The sequence below is a fragment of the Cariama cristata genome, unplaced genomic scaffold (genome assembly GCF_000690535.1).
Source record: "Cariama cristata isolate BGI_N322 unplaced genomic scaffold, ASM69053v1 scaffold43568, whole genome shotgun sequence".
In the NCBI taxonomy this organism is placed as follows: domain Eukaryota; kingdom Metazoa; phylum Chordata; class Aves; order Cariamiformes; family Cariamidae; genus Cariama; species Cariama cristata.
The window spans coordinates 1-21,995 of NW_009633668.1; the positions used below are offsets into that span (position 1 = coordinate 1).

The following is a 21,995-nucleotide window of genomic DNA, read 5'->3' on the forward strand; positions in this document are numbered from 1 at the left end:
AATGCCAGTGATCTTAGTGTAAAACAAGGGGGAAGAAAGGATGCATAAGCATAGAAGTAACAATTGCCATCTTTTTGATGTGGTCAGTTAAGGCAATTCTGGGGGTCTGCTCTGGGCTGCAGACTGCAGAACAAAAAAAGAAAAAATCAGATGTTAGACACAGAATAATTAAGATATTAGAGACTTCCATTAGATCACTGTGGCAAAGGTTGACTTTTCCTTTTTGTGAGTTGATACTCCTGGGATCTCTCCCTAATTCTATCACCAATCCAGTGTTTGAGTTCGTAACCGTCGCTTAAGCTGTGTTTGATTTATCTGATTTATCTCATGTGTAACTTTTGAATCAGTTCACTAAGAATGGTGTACAGGATTTTCTGTAGAATACTGTGAATTTGGCATAAGTAATACCTGCATAGCTGTATTGCAGGAGTAGTGAGGGTTAATATTTTTCAGGTACTCTTCTTGTAGCAGTAAGGAAATAAACATATTTTCTCTAATGTAACTGGAGAGGGAAAAGCACAAGTGTTGGGGAATAATCTCATTTTTCTTTATAATTATTTTTAAAGGAGAATAACTTCAAAATTTTAACTTATACTAATATAAGCTGTCAACCAGTTTCCTAGTGACAGTGAATCTATGATTGTGACTTCTGAGTGTCCAGTAACTAAAAATGCAATGTGCAACGTAATATAACTATAAAGACTAGCATTTCCAACTTTTAAGAAAATGTCATCTTTGAAAGGACAGGAATCAAAGAAGCTAACAGCAGTATGTAGTTCAAGTTGCAAGCATTTATTTAGGGTAATTAACAGTGCATTTATTGGAGCTATTGCTTTTAGCTAAGAGATTTAGGGTTAGATTCCAACGTTTGTGGACTTTTTTGTTGGAGTTTGGAAGCAGAGAGTACATCATCTTTCCTATTTCATTATTACTATTAAACATGACATTAAACTGCAGCTTTGACTCTGCTTTCCAAGTGTGTACAGAACCTGAGGTAAAGCAGGAAACATCAGTTGTACTTTTGGCTCTTATTTTACAGTGACTTGTGTGGCAGAGGTAAAGAGAAGACAGTGGTGATTGCCAGCATCTCCCACACTTTCAGTGACTGGCTGCTGGCACTAACTGGAGGAATTGCAGGATGGTTCTTAGGTTTAGGAACCATGGTTAGGTTTTATCCTGGCAGCCAGAGAACTCAGCTCAGCATACACTTTATGTGCATCTTAGAAAAAATAAGGTATAGTAGAAGGACAATAAAAAATGCTCTTAAGATACTTTCCAAAGATACAAAACCCCTGGACTCTACTGCTGAAAAATCTTATATCATCTTTGTACTCCTAGTACATCGTGTATGTGATGAAGTTGGTCTAGTATGCTATCTTCATATTAAAACAATATGTTTTTAAAATTTCACACTAAAAATTGTTTATTCCATGTTCTAGATATTCTAGTGATTCAAGTGCCACTTTACACTTTGCAAAAGGTCTTCAGTGGGTTCCACACATTTTTCCCAAATCAGAACAACTAAGTTTGTACAAAAATATTCACCCTCACCCAGAGAACTCCTTCTTGCTTTGCCTTATCTGACTTTTACAGAAAGCCGATGAACATTACAGGCTGCCCTGAACAGTGGTTGGTTGTGACTTTTACTGAACAGGTTGTGGAGGGAGGGATTGCCAAATGTGAAAAGACATTGGGGCCTGTTAGACCAAGACTAATACAATTTAATGCTTCCGCCTCTCCTGTCAGTTTTAGTAGTTCATGGAAAGAGAATACCTTCGCAATCAATTTAGGGACTTTGATCATAACCTTAAATTGGTTTGGTAGCTGAAATGTAAAGATTAGAAATGGAGATTTAAGGGCATTTGTTAGTTACGAAAAGGTATGTTTTCCCAATGAATTAAGGAACATTGCCTTAGAATTTAATCTCCTGAGAGAGTGACTAGATCCAAGAGAATGCAATCTCTGTATCTAGACAAAAGTGGATCTTATCCTAGTGATATTAAAATTGTCAATTCCCTGAAGATTTGTAAGTGAAAATGGTATAGACATGCAATCAACTGTAGACCCTACTCAAAGAAAAAAAAAGTAATTAATTTAGTAGTTAGGCCAATGTAAGAAGACATACAGAGTTGGCACATAAGTAAGTCATGATTCCCCCCCTAAAATGTATCGGTCCTTTAAAATGTCCTTTGCCCTTTCTAACAAACGGTATAGGTCTACACAGCAGAAGGAAGTGCCTTGCAGACGTTTCCTTAATTTACCTCTACATGCCTGGTTTTGTTAACAGAGCAGCATAATTGGTATTCTGTTTGAGATAATTCTCCCTGGTTGGAACTGGAGTATGGGGAATGAAGCAACGACTAACTTATTTTTTTTAATAGATGACACAATATACACAATCATATATATAGCTGAGGCCCATGACTTCCATATTTCCAACCCTGTCAGTGTTGATTAAGATGAAATTTACTGTCAGGTTTTCTGCTGGGTTACACATCTCTTATGACCCTATTAACAATAAACTTGAAGTCAACAGATTTATTAATTTATGAAATTACATGTGTATATGTGCATGTATTTTAAAAGGAATTAACAAGGACGTGATCTTTACTAGGATTTCCAGGGGAGAGATACGGCATTGTAGAAAGAAATCTGCTTACATTTTGTCCATTAAAAAATTCAGCACCTCACTGCAGTGATTCTTATCTTAAAATATTTGGTTTTCCTTTCTTTCGCAACTAATATAATAACTGAGCCAGCAATTGTGTAAACGTTATCCATGAATTGGGAACTGCCGGCAGAGGGCATGTACAAAGAGAAAAGGGTTCTGTTGGAATTCCTGAACTAGTAATGAGCTCATGCTGGCAACAAGCTCTTGAGCAGCTTCATGCATTGCTAGATAGGTGAATTTGAATCACAGTGAAGGGTAAATGACAATGATGAGGCAGCATCAAAGTTTGGTTCGAAGAAGTATGCCTCTTCATCAGGATACAAGATACGTTTTGTGCTGAGTGTACTTTATAAGCTTACATAACAGTAAGCAATGTTATTATTGGTCATGGAAGCTATTCAGACTACATCTAAAGGTACCAAAATGTAAATTCAGCTGGACTAATAAATGTGGTGAAAAGACTAATCCAAAAATTCTGAGCTTGACTTAAACATTTAAATCTCTTCAGTCTGAATGACTCGTAAAGAAAGAGTATTTCCTTGAGAAATTTGTACTGGTTTTTGCTAACTTGGTTAGGAAGATTGCAAGACAGCCTGCTTGAATTTGTTGATACTGTTGGAGGAACCCAAAAAATTGGGTGGAGGCAGGAAAATTTTGTAAGAATGAACAGCAGTTAGCTAACAGAGTGAACAAAATCAATTTCCTTTTCAGTTTCTAAAACCAGGTCAGAGTTGGGCCATGCTTTGACCTTTTCTTTTCCTGAACCAGATTATACTGTGTATGAGGAGAATGTATTGGCAATCCTGCTTTAAAACAACCATAATGAGTAATGGGTGAATTTTTCATATATAAAAAAATATATATATAGGGATGAATTCTGCTGCCACCTTGAAAACATTTTTAAAAGTGTAATTCAGGGAAGCGTGCAAGAACAGTGCTTAGCTAAAAGATCTTGTTGTGCAGTTTCTTATATGTGATCAATTACCAGAAATGTGCAGATGTATTAAACACATGGTTTTCAAGATGCCAAATAATGTGAACATTAATTCAGAAGTATGTCACTTCCTAAGAACTTACCAAAAAAACAGATTCTTATTGCTAATGTTAGCTGAGCCTACTGGCCTGGAGGACCTGGAGGAAGTCAGCAGCTGTACCTTCAGCTAGACCTGCGTACTGACCAGCAGCAGGTTCATTCACACCAGCCTCTTTGTCCCCCTTCTCTATCTTTTCCCATGCTTGTTACACCTAGTTTTGATCCTTCCCTTTCTCCAGCTTTGGCCTTTGCCCTTAACAACATGCCATAGCAAGTCTTTTAGCAACCCCTAAATTCAGATTGGGGAATTGTGACCTGAAGCTAAAATATGCTTTGTTTTGACTTCTGAATCTGCTGGTCTACGAATTCCAATGATACATTGTAACACTTTATTTTAAAATTTCTTCTAAGTTCGTTAGTCTGTTCGTTCTTACATTGTTTTGCTTTCAACTGCATTTCTGTATTGGCTGAACCTTGAACTGAATTAAAATAGTATGCTTGAACATAGGCAGAATTTGCTAGCATTTTGCAGTGCATGTTTGTTGCCTACTGCCACGGATTTGGTAGCCTAGCTCATGGCATATGGAAGTAAGTGTTCTCCTGGATTAGTTTGATGTGTAAGTGGCATGTATTTTTGTTATCTTCTGATTGTCCCCTGCAGCTGTTAAGGTGGATAATAGAAGTTTTTTTTTCTTTCAATAATTTTGTATCATTAATATTACAGAATCTTAGTCAAACAGTTGGGGTTTTTTCCTTTATAATGACACCAAAGTGCTGATTTACTTCTGTGCAACTTTGCAGTCTCTGAAATGTTTCTTGTGTCGTAAGTTGTAGAGGTACCTGTGTGTACACATAGTGTGTCTGTCTTTTAGGCTGTCGGGATGAAAACATACTGAGTAATTTAAGGAGTTCAGAAAACTATTTCATCTAGTTGGTGATGGTTCGTTGCACTGTAGTAGCCTTGATCTTTAAAAGGTAAAACAACATGACTGAATGCTTCTGTCTTATATTTTTGAGAAGTGAGAGAAAAGACTGTAAGAATATGTGCTGAATGCACAGGAATGTGTCCAGGCGGGTTTTGAATATCTTCAGAGAAGGAGATTCCACAACCTCTCTGGGCAACCTATGGAAACTCAGTAGTCTTCTGAACTTGATAAGAGAAATGTTAAATTGCAGTGGAAGACTAAGAAAGAACTCCCATTTCTAAACCTGAATCAAGGCTCAATATATGAGATTAAGCAAGCTGTCTGCCTTTCATGGTTTCAGTTTCCTTGGATACAGAATGTATGTCTGTCCAGAATAGAAGCATTTCAAGGCCTTTGTTCTTCAGTCCATGCATAATGCTTTGATTCTGTGCATGAAACTACAGTTGCTGTACTCTTAACACCTATATAGTAGCATGGGTGGTTCTGCTCAGGAATGGCAAATCATATTTCTAAACTGAGATATATTTTTTTTATTTAAGTTCAGAACAAAATTTTAGTGTTGTATCCCAGGTATTGAATTTACTGCTCTGATAATTTCAAATTCTGGGTTTTGGTTATAATGATCATGACACTGTTTTAAATTCAGTGGTTCTAAACCAGACAAGTGGTACTTTTTAAACCTGCCTGTTCTATAGCAGAACTCTCTCAACATCTAGTCTTAGCCTATTTTCCTAAATACTTTCTTTTATAGATTGTATTACGATCAGAAGAGAGGTTGAGTTATCTGGGAAATAGGGATATATTGTATTCTTTATTAAGGCAACATTTGCTAAATCTACAAAAAAGCGTAATCAACATGCTGTTGATTATTTAACACAAAATATTAACCTGCTGAGAGCACTTTGTTACAGAACAAAAACACCTGCTAGAACTAATGATTCCTGATAAATACCAGGTTTTGTAGCTTTGAGATATGCAGGGAGATATTTACAGTCTCTGTTTATTACCACATTTTGTTTAACAGATAATCTATTTCTCTACTGCCACACATGTCATTTCAGACTTCAGCCAGAATGGCTTTTTCCAGTGATGGAGCAGGGCAAAACTAGGTGTTTCAAACCATTTCGATAACTTTCTTTCACAGTCTTTGGACATTTTGTTGATGGAAACATAAGTTTTTGCAGTTTTGAAGACTGACTTTGTAGTTCACGAGCTTTCAAGGTGATGCTTGAAACTAATTTTGTTTTAGTTAAAGTTGTTCAATACTTTGTGAGAGTTCTAACAGTCTCACAAATGGGCATGAATGCACAGCAGAAAACTGGGATTAAAGTACAGGGAAAACAAATTATTTCAGTGTCACTTATTTCTGGTTTTAGGTCTCAATAAAAAAATGTCCAGATGATTGCACTGATCCCAGAAGAACTGTGTGCTGCCCTAAATATTAAAAACCGTTTTTTGTAAATGCGGAGATACTTTGGAGTTGCTCTTTCTTTTTAACTAATTGTGTTTTCCACACTGCATTGAGCAGCTGTTTTCAATGCTCATCTTAGTTATGTTTATATTGGGTGCAGCTGAAATCCATTTAAAAACAATAATTAAACAGTTAAAGTACACCCATAGTAAGAGTTTTGAGTGACTTAAGTGCATAGAATCAGTGAAGTTAAGTTAGAGTTTTTCCCTGCAGTGGCACAGCCTTTTGAGTAGCACAGCAAGCTTTTGATTTATTCAGTGCTGGTTTTCCTTCATCTCTCGTACAGAAATCTGGATGTAAGAGAAAATGGAAAGATTTCTCAGTGGTTCTGTTTAATTGGTAGACTTCAAGGTATCTGTTACAATGAAATATGCAGGAAATTCACACTCTCATCTGTAGATACACATTTAGATAAATGTATCTAGACTAGAATAAGAACTTTACATAGAGTAATCCTTTTTAAAAAAAAAACTATCGCTGAAGTAGTTTTGATCAGTATTATGGTGAGCCAAATTCTGCCTGTGGATATCTCTTTGGAAGCTTCTGTAACTTCTTTTCTAGTGTTGCAGTTGGGTGAGAATAGAGCTTGGTTTTAAATAATTAAGAAGGACAGAAATGTCTGACATCTGATGTCAAGAGTGAGGGAAAATCTTCTTTCTGAAGATGAATTCCCCAAACTAAAATCACCATCTCAACATTGTTTTAATCAAGGAATTTATTATTTTAAGCTTAAGGGTGAAGTTATCTGCTTTTCACTGCCAGAAACGTTAATGTATCTGAACTTGTGGCTTCTTACCATGTGTGCTTGTGTCATCCAAACTGCATCAGATGTCTCTGAAATGTGTTAGAGTTTGTGTAAGAGTTGGTTTGCTTCATTTAATTATTGTCTATGAAGACCGGTATTTCCAGAAGTTTTCCAAGCTGATTCACAGCTGACACCCAGCTAGCAATGACTCTGCATCCTTTAGAATGGCTGCAGTTCTTGTGTACTTTAAAAGAAAATTAGGCCATTCAGATCAGATTGAATTGAAAGACAAACATCCTTGTCTTTGGAACTTCTTTTTTTTTTTTTTTTTGCTATGTAACATGTTAGCTTTTTGAAATTAATCGGTTGAACCTTTTATGGGAAGTGGCACAAAAATGTTTGAACTGCAGTTGAGATGGAGAGAGATTATTTTCTATAAAGATTTAAAAAATATTATGCAAAGATTCATTTTTCTTGGGAAAAAATACATAGGGCTTAAAATTAAAAGAAATATAAGTGTCAGAAGGTCTGGAAAATACCATTTGTCTCCAAGATGAATTTATTGAATAAGAAAATCAGTTAAACTGTTGCTCTCTTGTTGCATGCAACATTATTTCTAGCGTAACAGTACCCAGAGATTCCAGTCAAAGTCACAGACATTTGTGGGTTTTACAGAAATATTAGTCCCTTGCTCTTAAATGTTAGTAATAACTTTACTTTCATAAAGAGTATTCAGGACTGTGAAAGCACTTGATAGTTAAATCTCGTAAGTCGTCTCTAAAAAAAGTATCTAAACCTGATTATAAAACAAAACAGTAACCAACGTGGAGACTGTCTTAAGTATGTCTGACATTGTGTTGTTTCCTGCAACCAGACAATCACGCAAATCTTGAATGATTTAGTATTAGTCTATTGGGGTACGCACTCCTAAATGATCAATGCATTTTCTTTATTCTTTTTTACAATAGGTCAGCTCGTTACTGAGAAACTGCTTACAACAGGAAAACCAAGGTGTATAACCTGAAATAGAATACAGAAAATATTGTAGGAAGTGTTCCTCCAGCTCCTGTCAGGAGAGTGGATATCTCTGGTTGTCCTCTTCAGGCTTTGCCCTCTTACTACTTTACTTGTTTTACTTTTCTGTTTTGCCATCACCTCTTCCTCTTCATCTGGGTTTTCATTCTCCTTCACTTTCCAAGTAATGTTTGCGTTGAAATGTTACATGTATGCCCGCCGTGTTCACCTATTTGTTGTGTCCCAGTCAAAAAGAACTGCCAGATCTTTTGTGCATGGGTGTATTATTTTTCCTAATGGCTAGGATATTTCTTAATGATTGGTGAATAAACTTAAAATCAAATATACCTAAACATCACAAAGATTGGATAATGTGTCAAGCATTACTGAATATTGGACTTTTTCTTATTAATTATAGGTTAATCCCTTTCTCAAATAAATAGAACATCTGTACTAATTGTTACTTTCTTCATTTACAGATGCAGAGCCACGGTATTTGGTTTCAGTAAGACCAGCACGTGTCTCAAATAACAAGAAATCTTGTTCAGGTATTTTACCATTACTGCATCTCTTTCTTAAAGTAGTTAAGGGAAGACAGAATATTTTACTGGGTTTCTCTGAAAAGATATTTGTAACTGTAGGTGTCTGACTAGGATGCACAAATTCCATATGTAGAACAGTATTTCCTAGCCAGTAACTAGTCACACATGTGATGTTCAAAACATGAAAAAGCACCTAAAGATGGTTCTTGTAAAAAGAACAAATGAGAATTGAAGTTCAGAATACTAATTTCTGATGTTTAAAGAGGTCATGAGTGCATGCAAAAAAGGTAAAAGTTTTAAAATACAGTGATCAGGTGTATTGAAGTTACTCTTCCCAGACCACCAGTAAGGATTCCTCCATCCATGGACATGTTAATGCTCTTTGTTTCTCATTGGAAAATGGTAACGTACATATGTGTGTGTGTATATATCTTTAGATCAGTGCTACTACTAAGTTTGCTGAAGCAAGGAGTTAAGGAAAGAGGGTTGTTTTTAACTTAAACTATGCATAGCAGAACAGAAGTCTGAATTTGATTCTCATCTGTTCCAAAAACTTTCTATATGACCTTAATCATATCATTAATATTGTTAATTTTTAATTCCTTTAATATGGAGGTGACTCTCAGGATCACTGGACTGTTGCAAAGAATAAACTGATAGTATATATGGGTATGTTTATAGTTTGACGAACGTTTTAGCAGGGCCTGTTGCGATAGGACAAGGGGTAATGGTTTTAAACTAATAGAGCATAGATTTAGACTAGATATAAGGAAGAAATTTTTTACAATGAGGGTGGTGAAGTGCTGGAGCAGATTGCCCAGGTTGGTGGTAGGTGCCCCATCCCTGAAAACATTCAAGGTCAGGTTGGACAGGGCTCTGAGCAACCTCATCTAGCTGAAGATGTCCTTGCTCATTGTAGGAGGTTTGAACTAGATGACCTTTAAAGGTCCCTTCCAACCCAAACTATTTTATGATTCTGTGATCTTTATATGATTTTTTTTTTTCTAATTTCTGGTAACTACTTGATATTAATTTCTTCTTGCTGTTGGCTAGATGTAAAACACCATGTCTGGAAGGATTTTGAAAAGTGATTTACCTTTCAGATGTAACATATATCTGTCTCTTAAAAACCACAAAACCAAAAAAATGCCCAATGCACTAATTGGACATTATTAATTTTTGTATCTACAGTCTACAGAAACGGATTTGTGCAACGAGATTCAGATAATTGTCTTTTCAGTCCAGCAGACAAAGGTGTAAGGATAATAGCTGTTGGTTTAGTGCCAGCTAGATAGATGGCAAGTCTTTTTAGCAGTAAGAATAGTTAAACTGAACAAATTACCAAGAATTGTGGTAGACTCTGAGTTACTGCAATTTTAAATTTACAAATGAAGACTGGTTACATTTCTAGAAGAGACACTGTAATTCAAACTTGATTAATCCAGAGGAGTTGTATGGTTTGTATTCATACATATCAACATAGATGATCACGAAGGTAATTCCTGGTTTTACAGTGTATAAATCATTGCAGTTTCTAACTGGGAACTAAGGGCATAGTAAGAGTCATAATCAAAGTCATGTGTAGGTCCTCGTGAAAACCGGTATGACTTCAAGTTATATGAGAGCTTGTTTTTTCTTTACCTTAGAACTCATGTATTTTCCATGTTTCCTGAAAAAGTGATCCAGAAAGGGATTTTTGCTATAGATAACAGATTTTCCAGATAGTTTGGTGAATGATCAAGCTGATTGTTTCAAGTTTTTCTTTAAAAATGGAGAAATAGTATAGTAACTGGTCCAGAAAACAAGAAGATTATTCAGACATTTGCCCTTGTGGAAGTATCATGTGTCACAGCATATGTTTCAAAGCATGTCATACTTCCTCTTAAAGGTTAGGGATTGGTTTTGTTTGTTTGTGGGGGTTTTGTGCCAACATATTCATCGTCGAAATAAAGTAAAAACCCACATGGTTGACGTTTCTTAATGCACACGCGTGCATTGATTGAAAGTACAAATCAGGCTTTCACTATGGCTTCCTAAGTGGAAGAGGTATGAGGGTTCAAAAGGCATGAAAAGAAAGTTAGTCAGATCTGGTTCACAACAGTGAAAAATACAGTCCTTAGATCAGCAGCTTATAAACTTTTAGGGAATTTGTGGTCACCTGTACATTTTCAGGAGGTACAGATCCTTTAGATTTTGGAAGTATGTAATGTGATGTAAAGAATATATGAATTTCTTTTAATTAATCATTTTTCAAACACCAAAGGTTCTCCTTGGGCTCCCAGGAAAATGCTCCCAGATACTGACACCGACTCAGATCTGCCTACAGTTAAAAGCAAAAGATTTTTTTGTGGTTTTTATTTTACTCTTGACAAAGAATGCTGTAGAAAGTATGAATTCTCTGTGGACATAATTGCAGTGTTACTAAGACTCCTGCCAAGAAGTTACTATTTCTGTCACATGCAAAGAGAGACTTCCTAATATCCTGATCTCTCTGTTAACACCTTCTGTGATGCAGCCCAAGACAGCCAGAGCTTTGAAGTTAATCTGCAGATAGTTTATTCTTGTACTAAGCATACCAAAACCAGCCACTCTTCATTTTCAAAAACTAGGTTTAACTGGAACATAGTGAAAATTTGTAATAAGACAAAATTGAAACAATTGAAACATAGTAACCAAATCTTACACACCAAATAATAGCAACAATTCCTTTAGGTTTACCCTGGATCTGCAAGTCTGGAAGTGAAGTCTTTCAGTTTCTTCCTAGGTTGAAATAAATGCTGTGTCAGTCCAGAGGGGCCCTAAAAAATAGTCTTTTTGAGGCTTGTGTATCTGATACCTGCTTTCTAAAGCAGTCTTCTAATCTGTGCTCCTGCTGCCTGCTAGTTGCATCCTCCCTTCCTTTATGCCAGCGTTGTTCTGCACTTCTTTCCTGTGTTCGTGCTCAGTTGGCTTCAGAGAAGGGGCAGTCTCCCTTCCTTGCTGATGTTTCACTTGCATCAACAAGAAGCCAACAAACAGATCACACACACTGTCTCTTCTCCCTTTTTAAAATCATATATTAGAAATGCTGACAGTGAAAAAGAGTAGAGCTGTGGTACCTTTCCCTTCAAGTTTAGAAGAGAAGTAGGTCTTCATTTACTTTATCATACAACTGCAAAAACTTTCCCCTACATAATGCCGGAGAGAGAAACTAACTTGTAATTGGAATTATATGTTTCTTATGTAGGTCGGACCAAGACTCAAAAGCCTCTGCAGCTGGTAGTTGGCACTCTCACCCCAACCTCTGTGTTCCTTTCTTGGGGCATCCTAGTCAACCCTCAACATGACTGGACAACAACAAGTAACTGTGCTAGCGACAGGTAACATAACAGAAAACCGTTTTTTATGACATTCATGATTTAATTCAGTGTAGCTATCCGGTGTGGCTAAGATAAGTTTCAGTGGAAATTAAAAAGTTGAAAGCAATAGTTCTGAGTATGAAGTAAATTTTGTCATTTACTTAAATTAGTGCTTCGCAAGTCTTTACTTATCTTGAGTACAAATTCAGTCAGACATCTACATGCTGAAGCACAAATCTTGCTATTTCACACTAGAAACTTTGTTTTTCTTAAACCAATGGCCTTGGCTCTACCTTCATTTGTATCTGATCAATTGAAAAAAACTTTGTTAAATCATAGGAAATATATTGGCTTAAAGTTGGCCAAATAGAAGTAAAATAAGTCTTTTGCTGTGCTGTGGTAGGGGAATGATGCCTTGGTTTAATGCTATTTGATTGTTGTTTCTTGTATTTTGTCTTACCACTACATTACTTTCCCGATACTGATACAGTACGGCTTTCATTAATTTTCTGTTGTAAGATCTCTCCTACTATAACATTTTTGTTTTGCTGTATTTAATGAGTGGTACAGTAGGTGGGGAGCTCAGAAAGACTCACCAAGCAGCAGTTTCAAGAGAAGTTGTAGCGCTGGGTAGCTTCTCAGCTAAGTGCACCATTACATTTTAGGCAACTCTTGGCAGATAAGTAAAATTCATCTGCTGTGATTATTGAAATTGTTAATACAGATGTTTTCCCTGCTCTGTCATTTTGGTGTTGTCTTTGTATTCTTCCTTTTGTGACAGAAGAATTTTTTTGTCTTTATTTACATTGTGTAAAGCTCAATTCAACTCAGCAATGTTTTGTAAAACCAAGAAACTTTCTGCACCCATGTTTGGGATGCATCTACATCTGGTTTGCAACTATTATGTTTTGGTTTTTTAATGCATCTTTGCATTATTGAGAACACTTCCCCCCTCCCCCCCATCTGTCTAATTTTTGTCTAATTTGTAGCTGTCTAGACTTGAATCTACGTATTTGGTGTTGATAATACAGCTCCCATGGATACCATTAAAATGGATGTCAAATATGCATTATGTTAAAAAAACCCATCCCATGTAGGCAATATGACCTTTTCCTTACCTCCCAAAAGTTTTGGACTAACCCTTTTCAAGCTTCAAAAATTTCTTATGAACAAATTTGGATCTTCATCACCAACCTGAATTTCAAACACTATTGAAAAAAACAATGTTAATGTTTATTAGGAAATTGTTACGGAATATTAGGAAATGTGCTAGCATGTAATTTAAATGGACTTTTTTCAGTAGAAATATAAGTTGGTTTAGGCTTAAATTGTGCTCTCTCAATCAAGAAAGAACCTACCGTTAGAAATTAAAGAAATTAGCTGATCATGGAGGAGCCTACAAAGTGTTCTGCCCACATAACGGTTTTAGCACCATTTTTACAATGGAACTTATCTTCTCTAGATGCTATGTCAGCACCAAAGTTACAGCACCAATTAAGCAGTGGGGAGGAAGAACACTTTAGAAGCAGCTTATATCCTATATTAATCCACCTGCAGATTCAAGGCATATGGTATCCACCACAATTCATCAACTTTGGGTTTTCTTGGCAGTAACTGAATATTCTTGTTGGACGTTCATTCACTCAAAGTTTGAACAAACTCTTTAACTTAGTATGTAATGTTTTCCACATAGTGCAGTGCTACTGGTGTCTTGCTATGTTTAGAATACGTTCTATATGTTTGCTACTCTAATGTGAGAGACTTGCTTTTAGTATGTCTTTGTGTCAACTGATGGTATACATCTCCCAAATTCTGGTTCTTTAGTTAAATGTTGTTTAGTCAAGTTAGCTGATTCCTCTCAGGTGTTTACTTTTAATGTGCCCTCCATTTTAGTGAAGTGTTGTCAGGCTGTACTAAAGTACCGCCTATGTATTTCCCTTTTGTCCCTGTAATGGGACTTGCCTGTAAGAGCTGTGTAGTTCATTTTGTTTGAATATCTTCCTGTGCTTCAACTCTAAAGACACACTGACACTCATGAGTAGCTAGATTAAAAACACTTAAATCAAATTACAAATGGTCATATCAAAGTACGTGTATATACCTATAAGCAGATTTCTGTTTTGCGGTCAAGCATAACAAAAAAGTTAATGAAGAAAAAAAAATCACTTAAGTGGGGCTCTTACTTTTGTTAACTTTACTGGACCAAAATGCTTGTCATTTTTGTAAATGATGACTACAGTTCTCCACATGACCATGGTGTGTATTTCTATAATTCCAAGCAGCGATTGGATTCAAATATATTCCTAGTCAGTATATGCAAGAAAAATTATTAGTTATTGTAATAATTTGAATGATAATTGATAATATATGATAAGAAAAAAATAGGAAATAGCATATCCTTAGCAAGTTAACATCGTGTTAAAAATACAAGACCAAAAATCAGATAACAGATTCATCGACATTTGTATCTATTGCAGGGGCAGTCTACTTCACTCACTTGATCCTTTTTCATCTGGCATGTTCTCCTTACTGTGACATGTTGAAATGTACTGTTAATCACCCTCAAGATTGTTGTAGAGTTGCTAACCTCTAATCTTTGACATTGGCAGTATGTGGCAATTATGACCTCTTAACTCAGTTCTGTTGGTTCCTATCCCACCAAGTTTTGGGTGCATTAACTCTGTATGACTTGAAATGGAGTCACTGTTCTCAGCCTCAGATTTTTGCCATCTCCGGATGGACATTAGGCTTTTGTACAAATGTTGCATAATATAAGTTAGTTGAATATGTTACTGACTCAGAAGATGAAAACCATATGGAATAGAATGGATTTGTTGGCCAAGATTTTATCTAGTGTGAGTCTGACTGCAGTGGGATATTCCTTAGGAGAGCTGGTTTTGTAAGCAAATGAGTTTTGAGTAGAGGTGCAATGTTCTCAAAAAGAATTGGTATCTTTTATTGCATCAGTAAAATTACTGCTTCCTTATTGAGGGCACACAGTGTTCTTCTGTACCTATGAAGTGCTTTTTAAGAAACTCCAATGAAAAAAAAGTTCCCATGCCATTTTTCAACAAACCATTCTTTGGCTGCTTAACTCTCTAGAGATTAAGGGCATAATCCAATAGAGTGCTACATATTTCCTGCAAGATAACCCTAACTCCTTGTAGAAGCAAAGATAATCACTGCCAGTTGTGTGGACCAACGTTCTTTGCAAGGTCAAATTTTAAAGCCTCCTTGAAGTGGCTCTCATCTCTGGTCAGAACCTTAGCACTAGGATGCAAAACAAAGCAAAACAAAAAGACCTAACCAAAAAACTCAAGTGATTCATTTTATGTAACTGATGAAAACTATGTAACACCAGAATGCTTCCACCAACAATGTGCGGTAAGCTTTCTCAATATCTTCTGTTTTCTGACACCAGTATGAGGCAGTTGATGAGGGAGGATGGCCAAGTCATGATAACCTGCTGCACGGTCATGTTCAGTTCTTCTTTTGTATTTCCAAGAGAGTAAAGTGACTTGTTTCCTCTCTGCCTTTCAATGTTCAAACAACCGTTAGTGGACAGAACTGTCATAATAAATATAGTGGGGCTATGTTTCCTGTCCATTTAGATCTGAAAAAGAGAGTATAGACTGTGGTGTAGACCTTTTTTTGGCCTTTCCTTTGGTTAGAACAGTTCCACAGATCCCAAAATGGTGCAGGGGGTTGAAAAAGGCAGAGTTTGACCTTCACTTATTTAGGAGGGGGAGTCGGGGGGAAAGAACAGAAAATTTTTTTCCATTCAAGACAAAAACAGGTTCGTAGGTAGAATACTGTATTTCACTGTATCGAATGAATTGTATAGAAAACCAAACATGCTTTCAGATACATGTGAAATAGAAATTTAAAACCTGAAGGTGTGGGTTTTTTCATGAAATTGTCAAAGTTCTTGACTTAGATATAATTCACATTTATATTGTTTAAATTTGTTTGCCTGTGATTTAGATGTCCTAATGTCATATATGCAAGTAGTACAGATTTTGTGTTTTACTTGATTTGTATCTGATGCTTTTTTAAAAAAGGGGGGAAAAACAGAGAAGAATCCATACTTTTTATGTTTTACTGCACATAGAAGTAGGGTTTTCAAAACCCTCAATTCAGAGAGAGGTGCATACATCTGCTTTTGTGGCTGTCTACAAATCTGTGTCACTATGCAGCTGCCTACATAATCATAGTTTGTGTTGCAAATGTCATAGAAAAATGTATTTTAAACTTAGCAGAATTTCTTAAGGAAAACATACTGCAGGAAATGAACTTTTTGAGTTTCAGATGCTTTTGAGTTACTGCTGTGGGAGTATATGCTCAAAGCTTGTTTAAACATGGAAAGATTTGTTGGTGGTCAACCTCTCATTCCTCAGAACCTCCAACTCTTCAATTCATTTCAGTCATTCTACTGGAAAAATTAGGTGAAAAAAAGAGAGTGTTAGTGATCACGTAAAAGTGAAAACTGAATTAGAAAGTGCTTTGCAAACTTAACTGGTAACCATCAGTGATGTAATTCCTTCCATCTTTTTATATATGTCAGTGTCTGTTACTTTAAAGTAAACTTGGCAATAAAAAGGAAACAATATAATCAACTTCATGTGCCAGTTTGTGGAACACTCAGTATCTGAAAAATACTAGTTCAAACCATTTCTTTTATTACTTTCTAACATGAAATGAATACTGTGCCTCTAATGAAGTCTAACTATAAACAAACAAATAAATATATGTGTATGTTATAGCCTTTTTTTAAAAAGTCTGATTGCATTCCTATGCACAGAAGTGAAGTAAATTTTATAGTCTTTTATCTATGGCAACATGAAATCACAGAGCAACAATGTTCTTACATCTCCAAGGCTTAATTGTTTGTTTAGTGTTATATGTGTGACTAAAATAGTCACAATTAAATTGGTTGGAGTTTTGGTTTGGATATGGTTCCAGATAAACCCATGATATTTATATAAACTGACCTAGTCTGGAACTCTCATAAAACCATCCGCCTTATAAGATTTCCAGTATCAAATTGTTTGTGGCCAAATGTTTGACGGTGCAAGTATTTTCTGGGAATCTGTCTGAAAAGAGATCTGGTTATCAATTTGAAAAATAGCACTAGAATTCTTGGCAAGACAGTATCATTCATACAGATATATGAAAACTTAATGTTTTGCCTATCCATGCTGGAATTTTGCTTCTCTTAGCAGTGAGTGAGATTTCCTTAATTTCAAAAGCAATAACCCTGTGGGCTGTTTCTTTTAAATGATGCCCATATTTTGATTTCTTGTGTAATGAAAAGGGTGGCTCTAAGCTGAGAAAGAAGAGTTTTCACTGCCTTGCATTGTAGAATTTTTAAAAAACCTAACGACTATGTAAATTGAACATAGAAAGGATAGAAACATCCTTGTGTATCGGGCTGATAGTCTTTTACATAAACTTTGCAGATATAGTAATCACTACAGTGGTTGGCCCATGCAGTGATATCATACTTTTGTGGCTTCCTTTAAATGATAAGATTGGTTTTGTTTCTTTTATTTCTGCCATTGTTTCATATTTTGTGTGCATCATAGGTAGAGGCAAGTGAAGTCAGAATATTGTAAAAGAATACTTAAAGCTTGTTAATGTAGAGAGAGTTTAAAGAATCCAAATATTAAACATATCATGGTGTTGCACAGACGCATATGGAGAGAGACTGTCTTGGCAAATACAGGCTCTTTATTTCTTTATCATGGTTAGTTTTTCTGTTGTTGGCTTTGTTACAGCAGCTGACTCTGAGTGGAACAGTACCCCTCACCTGCTCATGACACCTTCTGTTTAAATTGTTGGAATTTATTATCCTTTCAGTTGTCTAGTAAAAAGGGAGGAGGTAAAATTTCTGTACAGTATCAATGGTGGTTTGCTTGGAGGTGTCTTCTAATGAGTGAAACATTGCCTGTTGGGGAGAGAGATTAACTTCTATGGACCTTAACAAAAGAGCTCTAATGTTTTATAGAGTGCTAGCTGGAAAAGAAGTGAAGTGAACCCTGAAATCTTTTGATTAGTATTTGTTGTAGAGAGGAATACAAGTGCTATTCAATAAACATTGCTCTGATAAAATGTACCTTTTTCATATCCCCCACCAAAACAAATAAAGAATCAAAATGATAAATATTACCAGGTCTTTGTGTATGCTGAGAACTTAGATTAAAATAAAATCGCACCCAGTGTAACTGGGTGTGCCACCTCCTTGCTGAAACATCAGACTAGCATTCACAGCTGTGAATAGCATTCCCAGGGCTGTTCCAATTGCACTTTTCTTGAATAGTTTATTATTTTCATATTAGCTATTAGGGCCCTGCAGTATGCAATCAGGTTTTCATATTCTTACCTCACAGAGATAACAGGAAGTGTTTTATCTGAGAATCAGTGTAGTGTACCTTTCCCCTGTATGTGAGCGTGGCTGTGCTCCATTTCAGCCTGCCTTCTGTCATTTTGGGGGGGAATCTATGGAGAGGTTTCTCTAAATGTTTGTAATCCAGGAAAAGCGGTTTTGCAGCTTCTGATACATGTATGAGGCCAGCTGCACAAATTTTGTGAGTGTATCACTGCCACGGGGGGATTGATATACATGAGTGGTGACTGCATTTTATTGCTTTCTCCTGTCTTTGATTATATGTGTTGATTGTTTGATATTGTATTTTTTCTGAAAGGAAGCTTTGAAAAAGGGAGAAATTAAAATGACAACAAAATTTAATCAGTGGAATGTTCTCAAGCAGACACTGAAATTGCACTGTATTTGGCAGCTTATTGGTCTGGTTTAACAATGAATTGTTGTTCTTTGATGACAAAACTTGGAAATTCTGAGTTCATACTCTATAAACAAATGATTGCATTTCCCCAAAAGTGCATGTTGTTTACAATTTGGATATTTTTAATGCTCAAACGATTGTGACTTTCCAATCGTTAAATGGAACTTCATATTGATTGAGGGAATGGTTAAAGGAATTCTGTCATCGCAGTCAGTGGTTTTAGTACTCGTTGTGGCAAGTTTCCACTGAAATAATTACACCCTTGGTGAAGTTTTTACAGGCTTGGAAATCTAAATCTTGGACTTGAGAGCACATTTCTTCTATGCTATATGTTTCTATTTCTAATGGCATGGTTTGGCACAACTATGAAAATCTTCTTGTCAGATTTTTTAATAGTCTTGAATTTTAGTGAAAGATGTTTTTTGACGTGCAAATGTTCTTGATATTTTAATTCATGTTAGGGAGAAGGAATTTGCAGATGTGGAGACAGTACTCAAAAATAGAATATTTTCTACGGTAGAAGCAAGTGGGAGCAGCCACTTAAAAGCCTGTTCATTATAAGCAAGTTTTTGGTGGGGTTTTTTCTTCCTCATTTCTGATGCAGCTATTCATTTAGACTGTTCAATAACTGAAATGAATCAGTGTACTGTTTTCTTTCCATCACATACAATCATTTTATTTCTACCCTATTCAACTGAAACAGGTAGGAAAAGGTAGAGATAAAGATGAAAACAAGTGAAATTTCCTCTTTCAGGCAAGCTAGGAAGAAGGTAACTACTTCTACTTGTGATTCACATTGTGATCATAGATCTGTCTGTACCTATTCTAAATCCCTTACCAAGAGACTGTGTAGGGTCCAACAAGATGCATTTATGTTGCAGATGAGATTTGTTTATTACTGTTAAGTCCTTTGCAAGCTTTTTTTGTCTGCTAATGTCTGTGTGACTATGTATGAAAGGATTAAGAGGATAAAGGAGGAGAAATTGTCCTCATTTTAATGTTGCAAATAATTCCTTGTTAAAAACATTCTTTGTCAGTCCAACTGATAGTTAGATCTATTGCTTGACAGACAAAATTTGAGTAGATCACAGACCACAAAAATAAGGGTGTAGGTTATTACTTGGTAGTCCAGGAATCGATAAGAGAGAGAGAGAAGATATTCACTACCTTTTGTTTTTCTCTCCTTTCCAAGGTTTGGGTTAGACTATGGCTTGTTTTGAATGCAAAATAGTACAGCTAATGAAATGAGTTACATGAGCCAATGTAAATATTAATTTTGCAACCTGGCAGAATACCTGAATGAGCTGAATTGTAGCAACTAAACCAGGAGAACCCATAGTTTTGGTGCCAAGAAAACAAATTTGACAGTTATGAGACAAAATATGTAAACAAAGTGAATCTTTGTGTATGAAAATATTTTCCATGATTGACACTTGCCTTGTCTTAGGTTGTGTTTTAATAATGAAGTAGGAATTTCCCTGTACTGAACAGTCATCTTTTACATATACTCTACTGTGGAAGTGCTCTTCTGTAACTTTGGCAAAAGCAGCTTTATGCATTGACATTATTATATTTGGTCCATTAAATCATTTTAATCTGGACCTTTGATACCTTTTCAGTTGATTAAAGAACTTTTTTGGTTATTTTCTTAAAATCCCTTCCTTTTTCTCCATATATTTTCTTATATAATACCTGGCTTAAATCTCACAACCCAAATTTCTAACTCTCTTTGCTTCTGAATAATTTTTGGGCATGTACCTGCGGTTTTAGAGTTGTGTTTGGTTTTTAGCCTTAATTTGCTCTATTGAAGTGAGGAAAGATGCAGTTGGATGGAATTCCTCCTTTTTCAGCTTATGTAAATGTAAGGTGGATATGGACAATGGATATGCTTTATTTACTTTGTGTAACAAGTTTCAGTAATACTTGGATTTAAAAGTTGCCAAATCTCTCTGAGGTTTGTTTTTACAAAAACAGAAAACCCCACCCCATTCTGGAGGTGATTCAGCATGTATATTGAAAATGAGACTGCAGCAGGCAGTGGAGTTCTTGTGCTGTAACTCTCACCATTTACGTTGTGTTGTTTTATACTGGTTAGCATTGCAGTCATGCTTTTTCAGGGTGGTGCTGCTTGATTTAACTGGGCAACATCTGTAGAAATGATTTTTAATTTCTTAATCTGTTAGCATTCATTCGTCATGTTACTGATTTTAAACTGCTGGAAGTAATGTCTTGGTTTACTTTCTTGTTTGAAGTGTGGACAATACATAATGGGATCACTGAATGAGGAATGTGTTATATAAATGTCAACTGTTACTGGTTTTCCCTTGAGAATATTTTTGGACTAATTTTGAGGGGAACACCTTTCCCTGGAGATACAGAAGATTTTGAGAAATTGGTTGAGGCTTCCTGTCTACTAGACTCATGATTCAATTGACTAGTTCTGGCATATGTCAGAATCACAGGAACTGCTTGCAAAATGGGCTTGCAGTTTGTACTCAGCACCTCACACACATGGTTGGCTGTGAATAAGGAGATTGTTCTTTTGCCTTTTGTATAATACTCCTAATGGTGGGGTCTATATGATGGGGACCATATATGTATCTAGGAGATGACTGGGCTAGTGCTACGTTTGCAGGGAAGATACTCTGGCTTTTCTGATATGCGATAACCGTAAGGGGTCAGAAAGAACAAGAACAATGGTGGGTAGAAGTTATTTTAGTAATTCCTGATGAAAATGGTTGTGGTGAGTTTGTTTGTGAAGAAAAAAAAAAATTATTATTATTTTTTTTATGAGCAGGTTCTATACAGTTCGCTACAGAGAAAAGGATAAAGACAAGAAATGGGTTTTTCAGCTTTGCCCAGTTACAGAGACGGTGGTGGACAATCTGAAGCCAAACACACTTTATGAATTTGGAGTTAAAGACAATGCAGAGGATAGCATTTGGAGCAAGACTTTCAATCATAAGATAGTTCTGTCTAGTAAGTATTTGACAATAATTATTCAAATAGCTACTCAGTTGGCAGTATTTTTTCCTCTATTGTGGTATTACTTAGAGTAAGCTACTGATCAGGTTTTCATTGTCTAAATGCTATACCTTATGCCTCCAACAAATTCTTTTAGGAATTGGTGAAACTGGAAATAGTTTGTGTTTGAAAAACTGCCACCTACTCTTCTGAAAGGTGTTCTCTTATTGCAAATAGTAGAGGGTCTGCTGCAGGTTGGTGGAACTCTTAACAGTGATTAGTTTAGATACACATAAAGTGTTGAGTATGTATGTTTATACTTCTGACTGGATTCCAAGCTTTTTCCTTGGGCCTTGAATAATAAGATCATTACTAATTTGAGTTGATGGGAAGTATTATCCTTGTTTTAATCTTCTTTTGTATCTGCTTTTATATTCAAGCTGGTTATAAGCTAGACAGGGCCTGTACTATCCAGCATGCATCACAAT

General features: G+C 35.9%; 1 protein-coding gene across 1 annotated transcript in view; it reads left to right on the plus strand.

Moving 5' to 3' along the window:
* Positions 1–11,628: 11,628 nt before the first annotated feature.
* LOC104166778 (target of Nesh-SH3-like) overlaps positions 11,629–21,995 on the plus strand; it is a gene marked incomplete at both ends in the record, with an annotated part of 30,138 nt that continues 19,771 nt past the window's right edge. Inside the window, 2 exons of the mRNA XM_009706836.1 lie at positions 11,629–11,761; positions 21,341–21,522. Coding sequence (XP_009705138.1) covers positions 11,629–11,761; positions 21,341–21,522 — 315 coding nt within the window. The remainder of the gene's footprint in view (positions 11,762–21,340; positions 21,523–21,995) is intronic.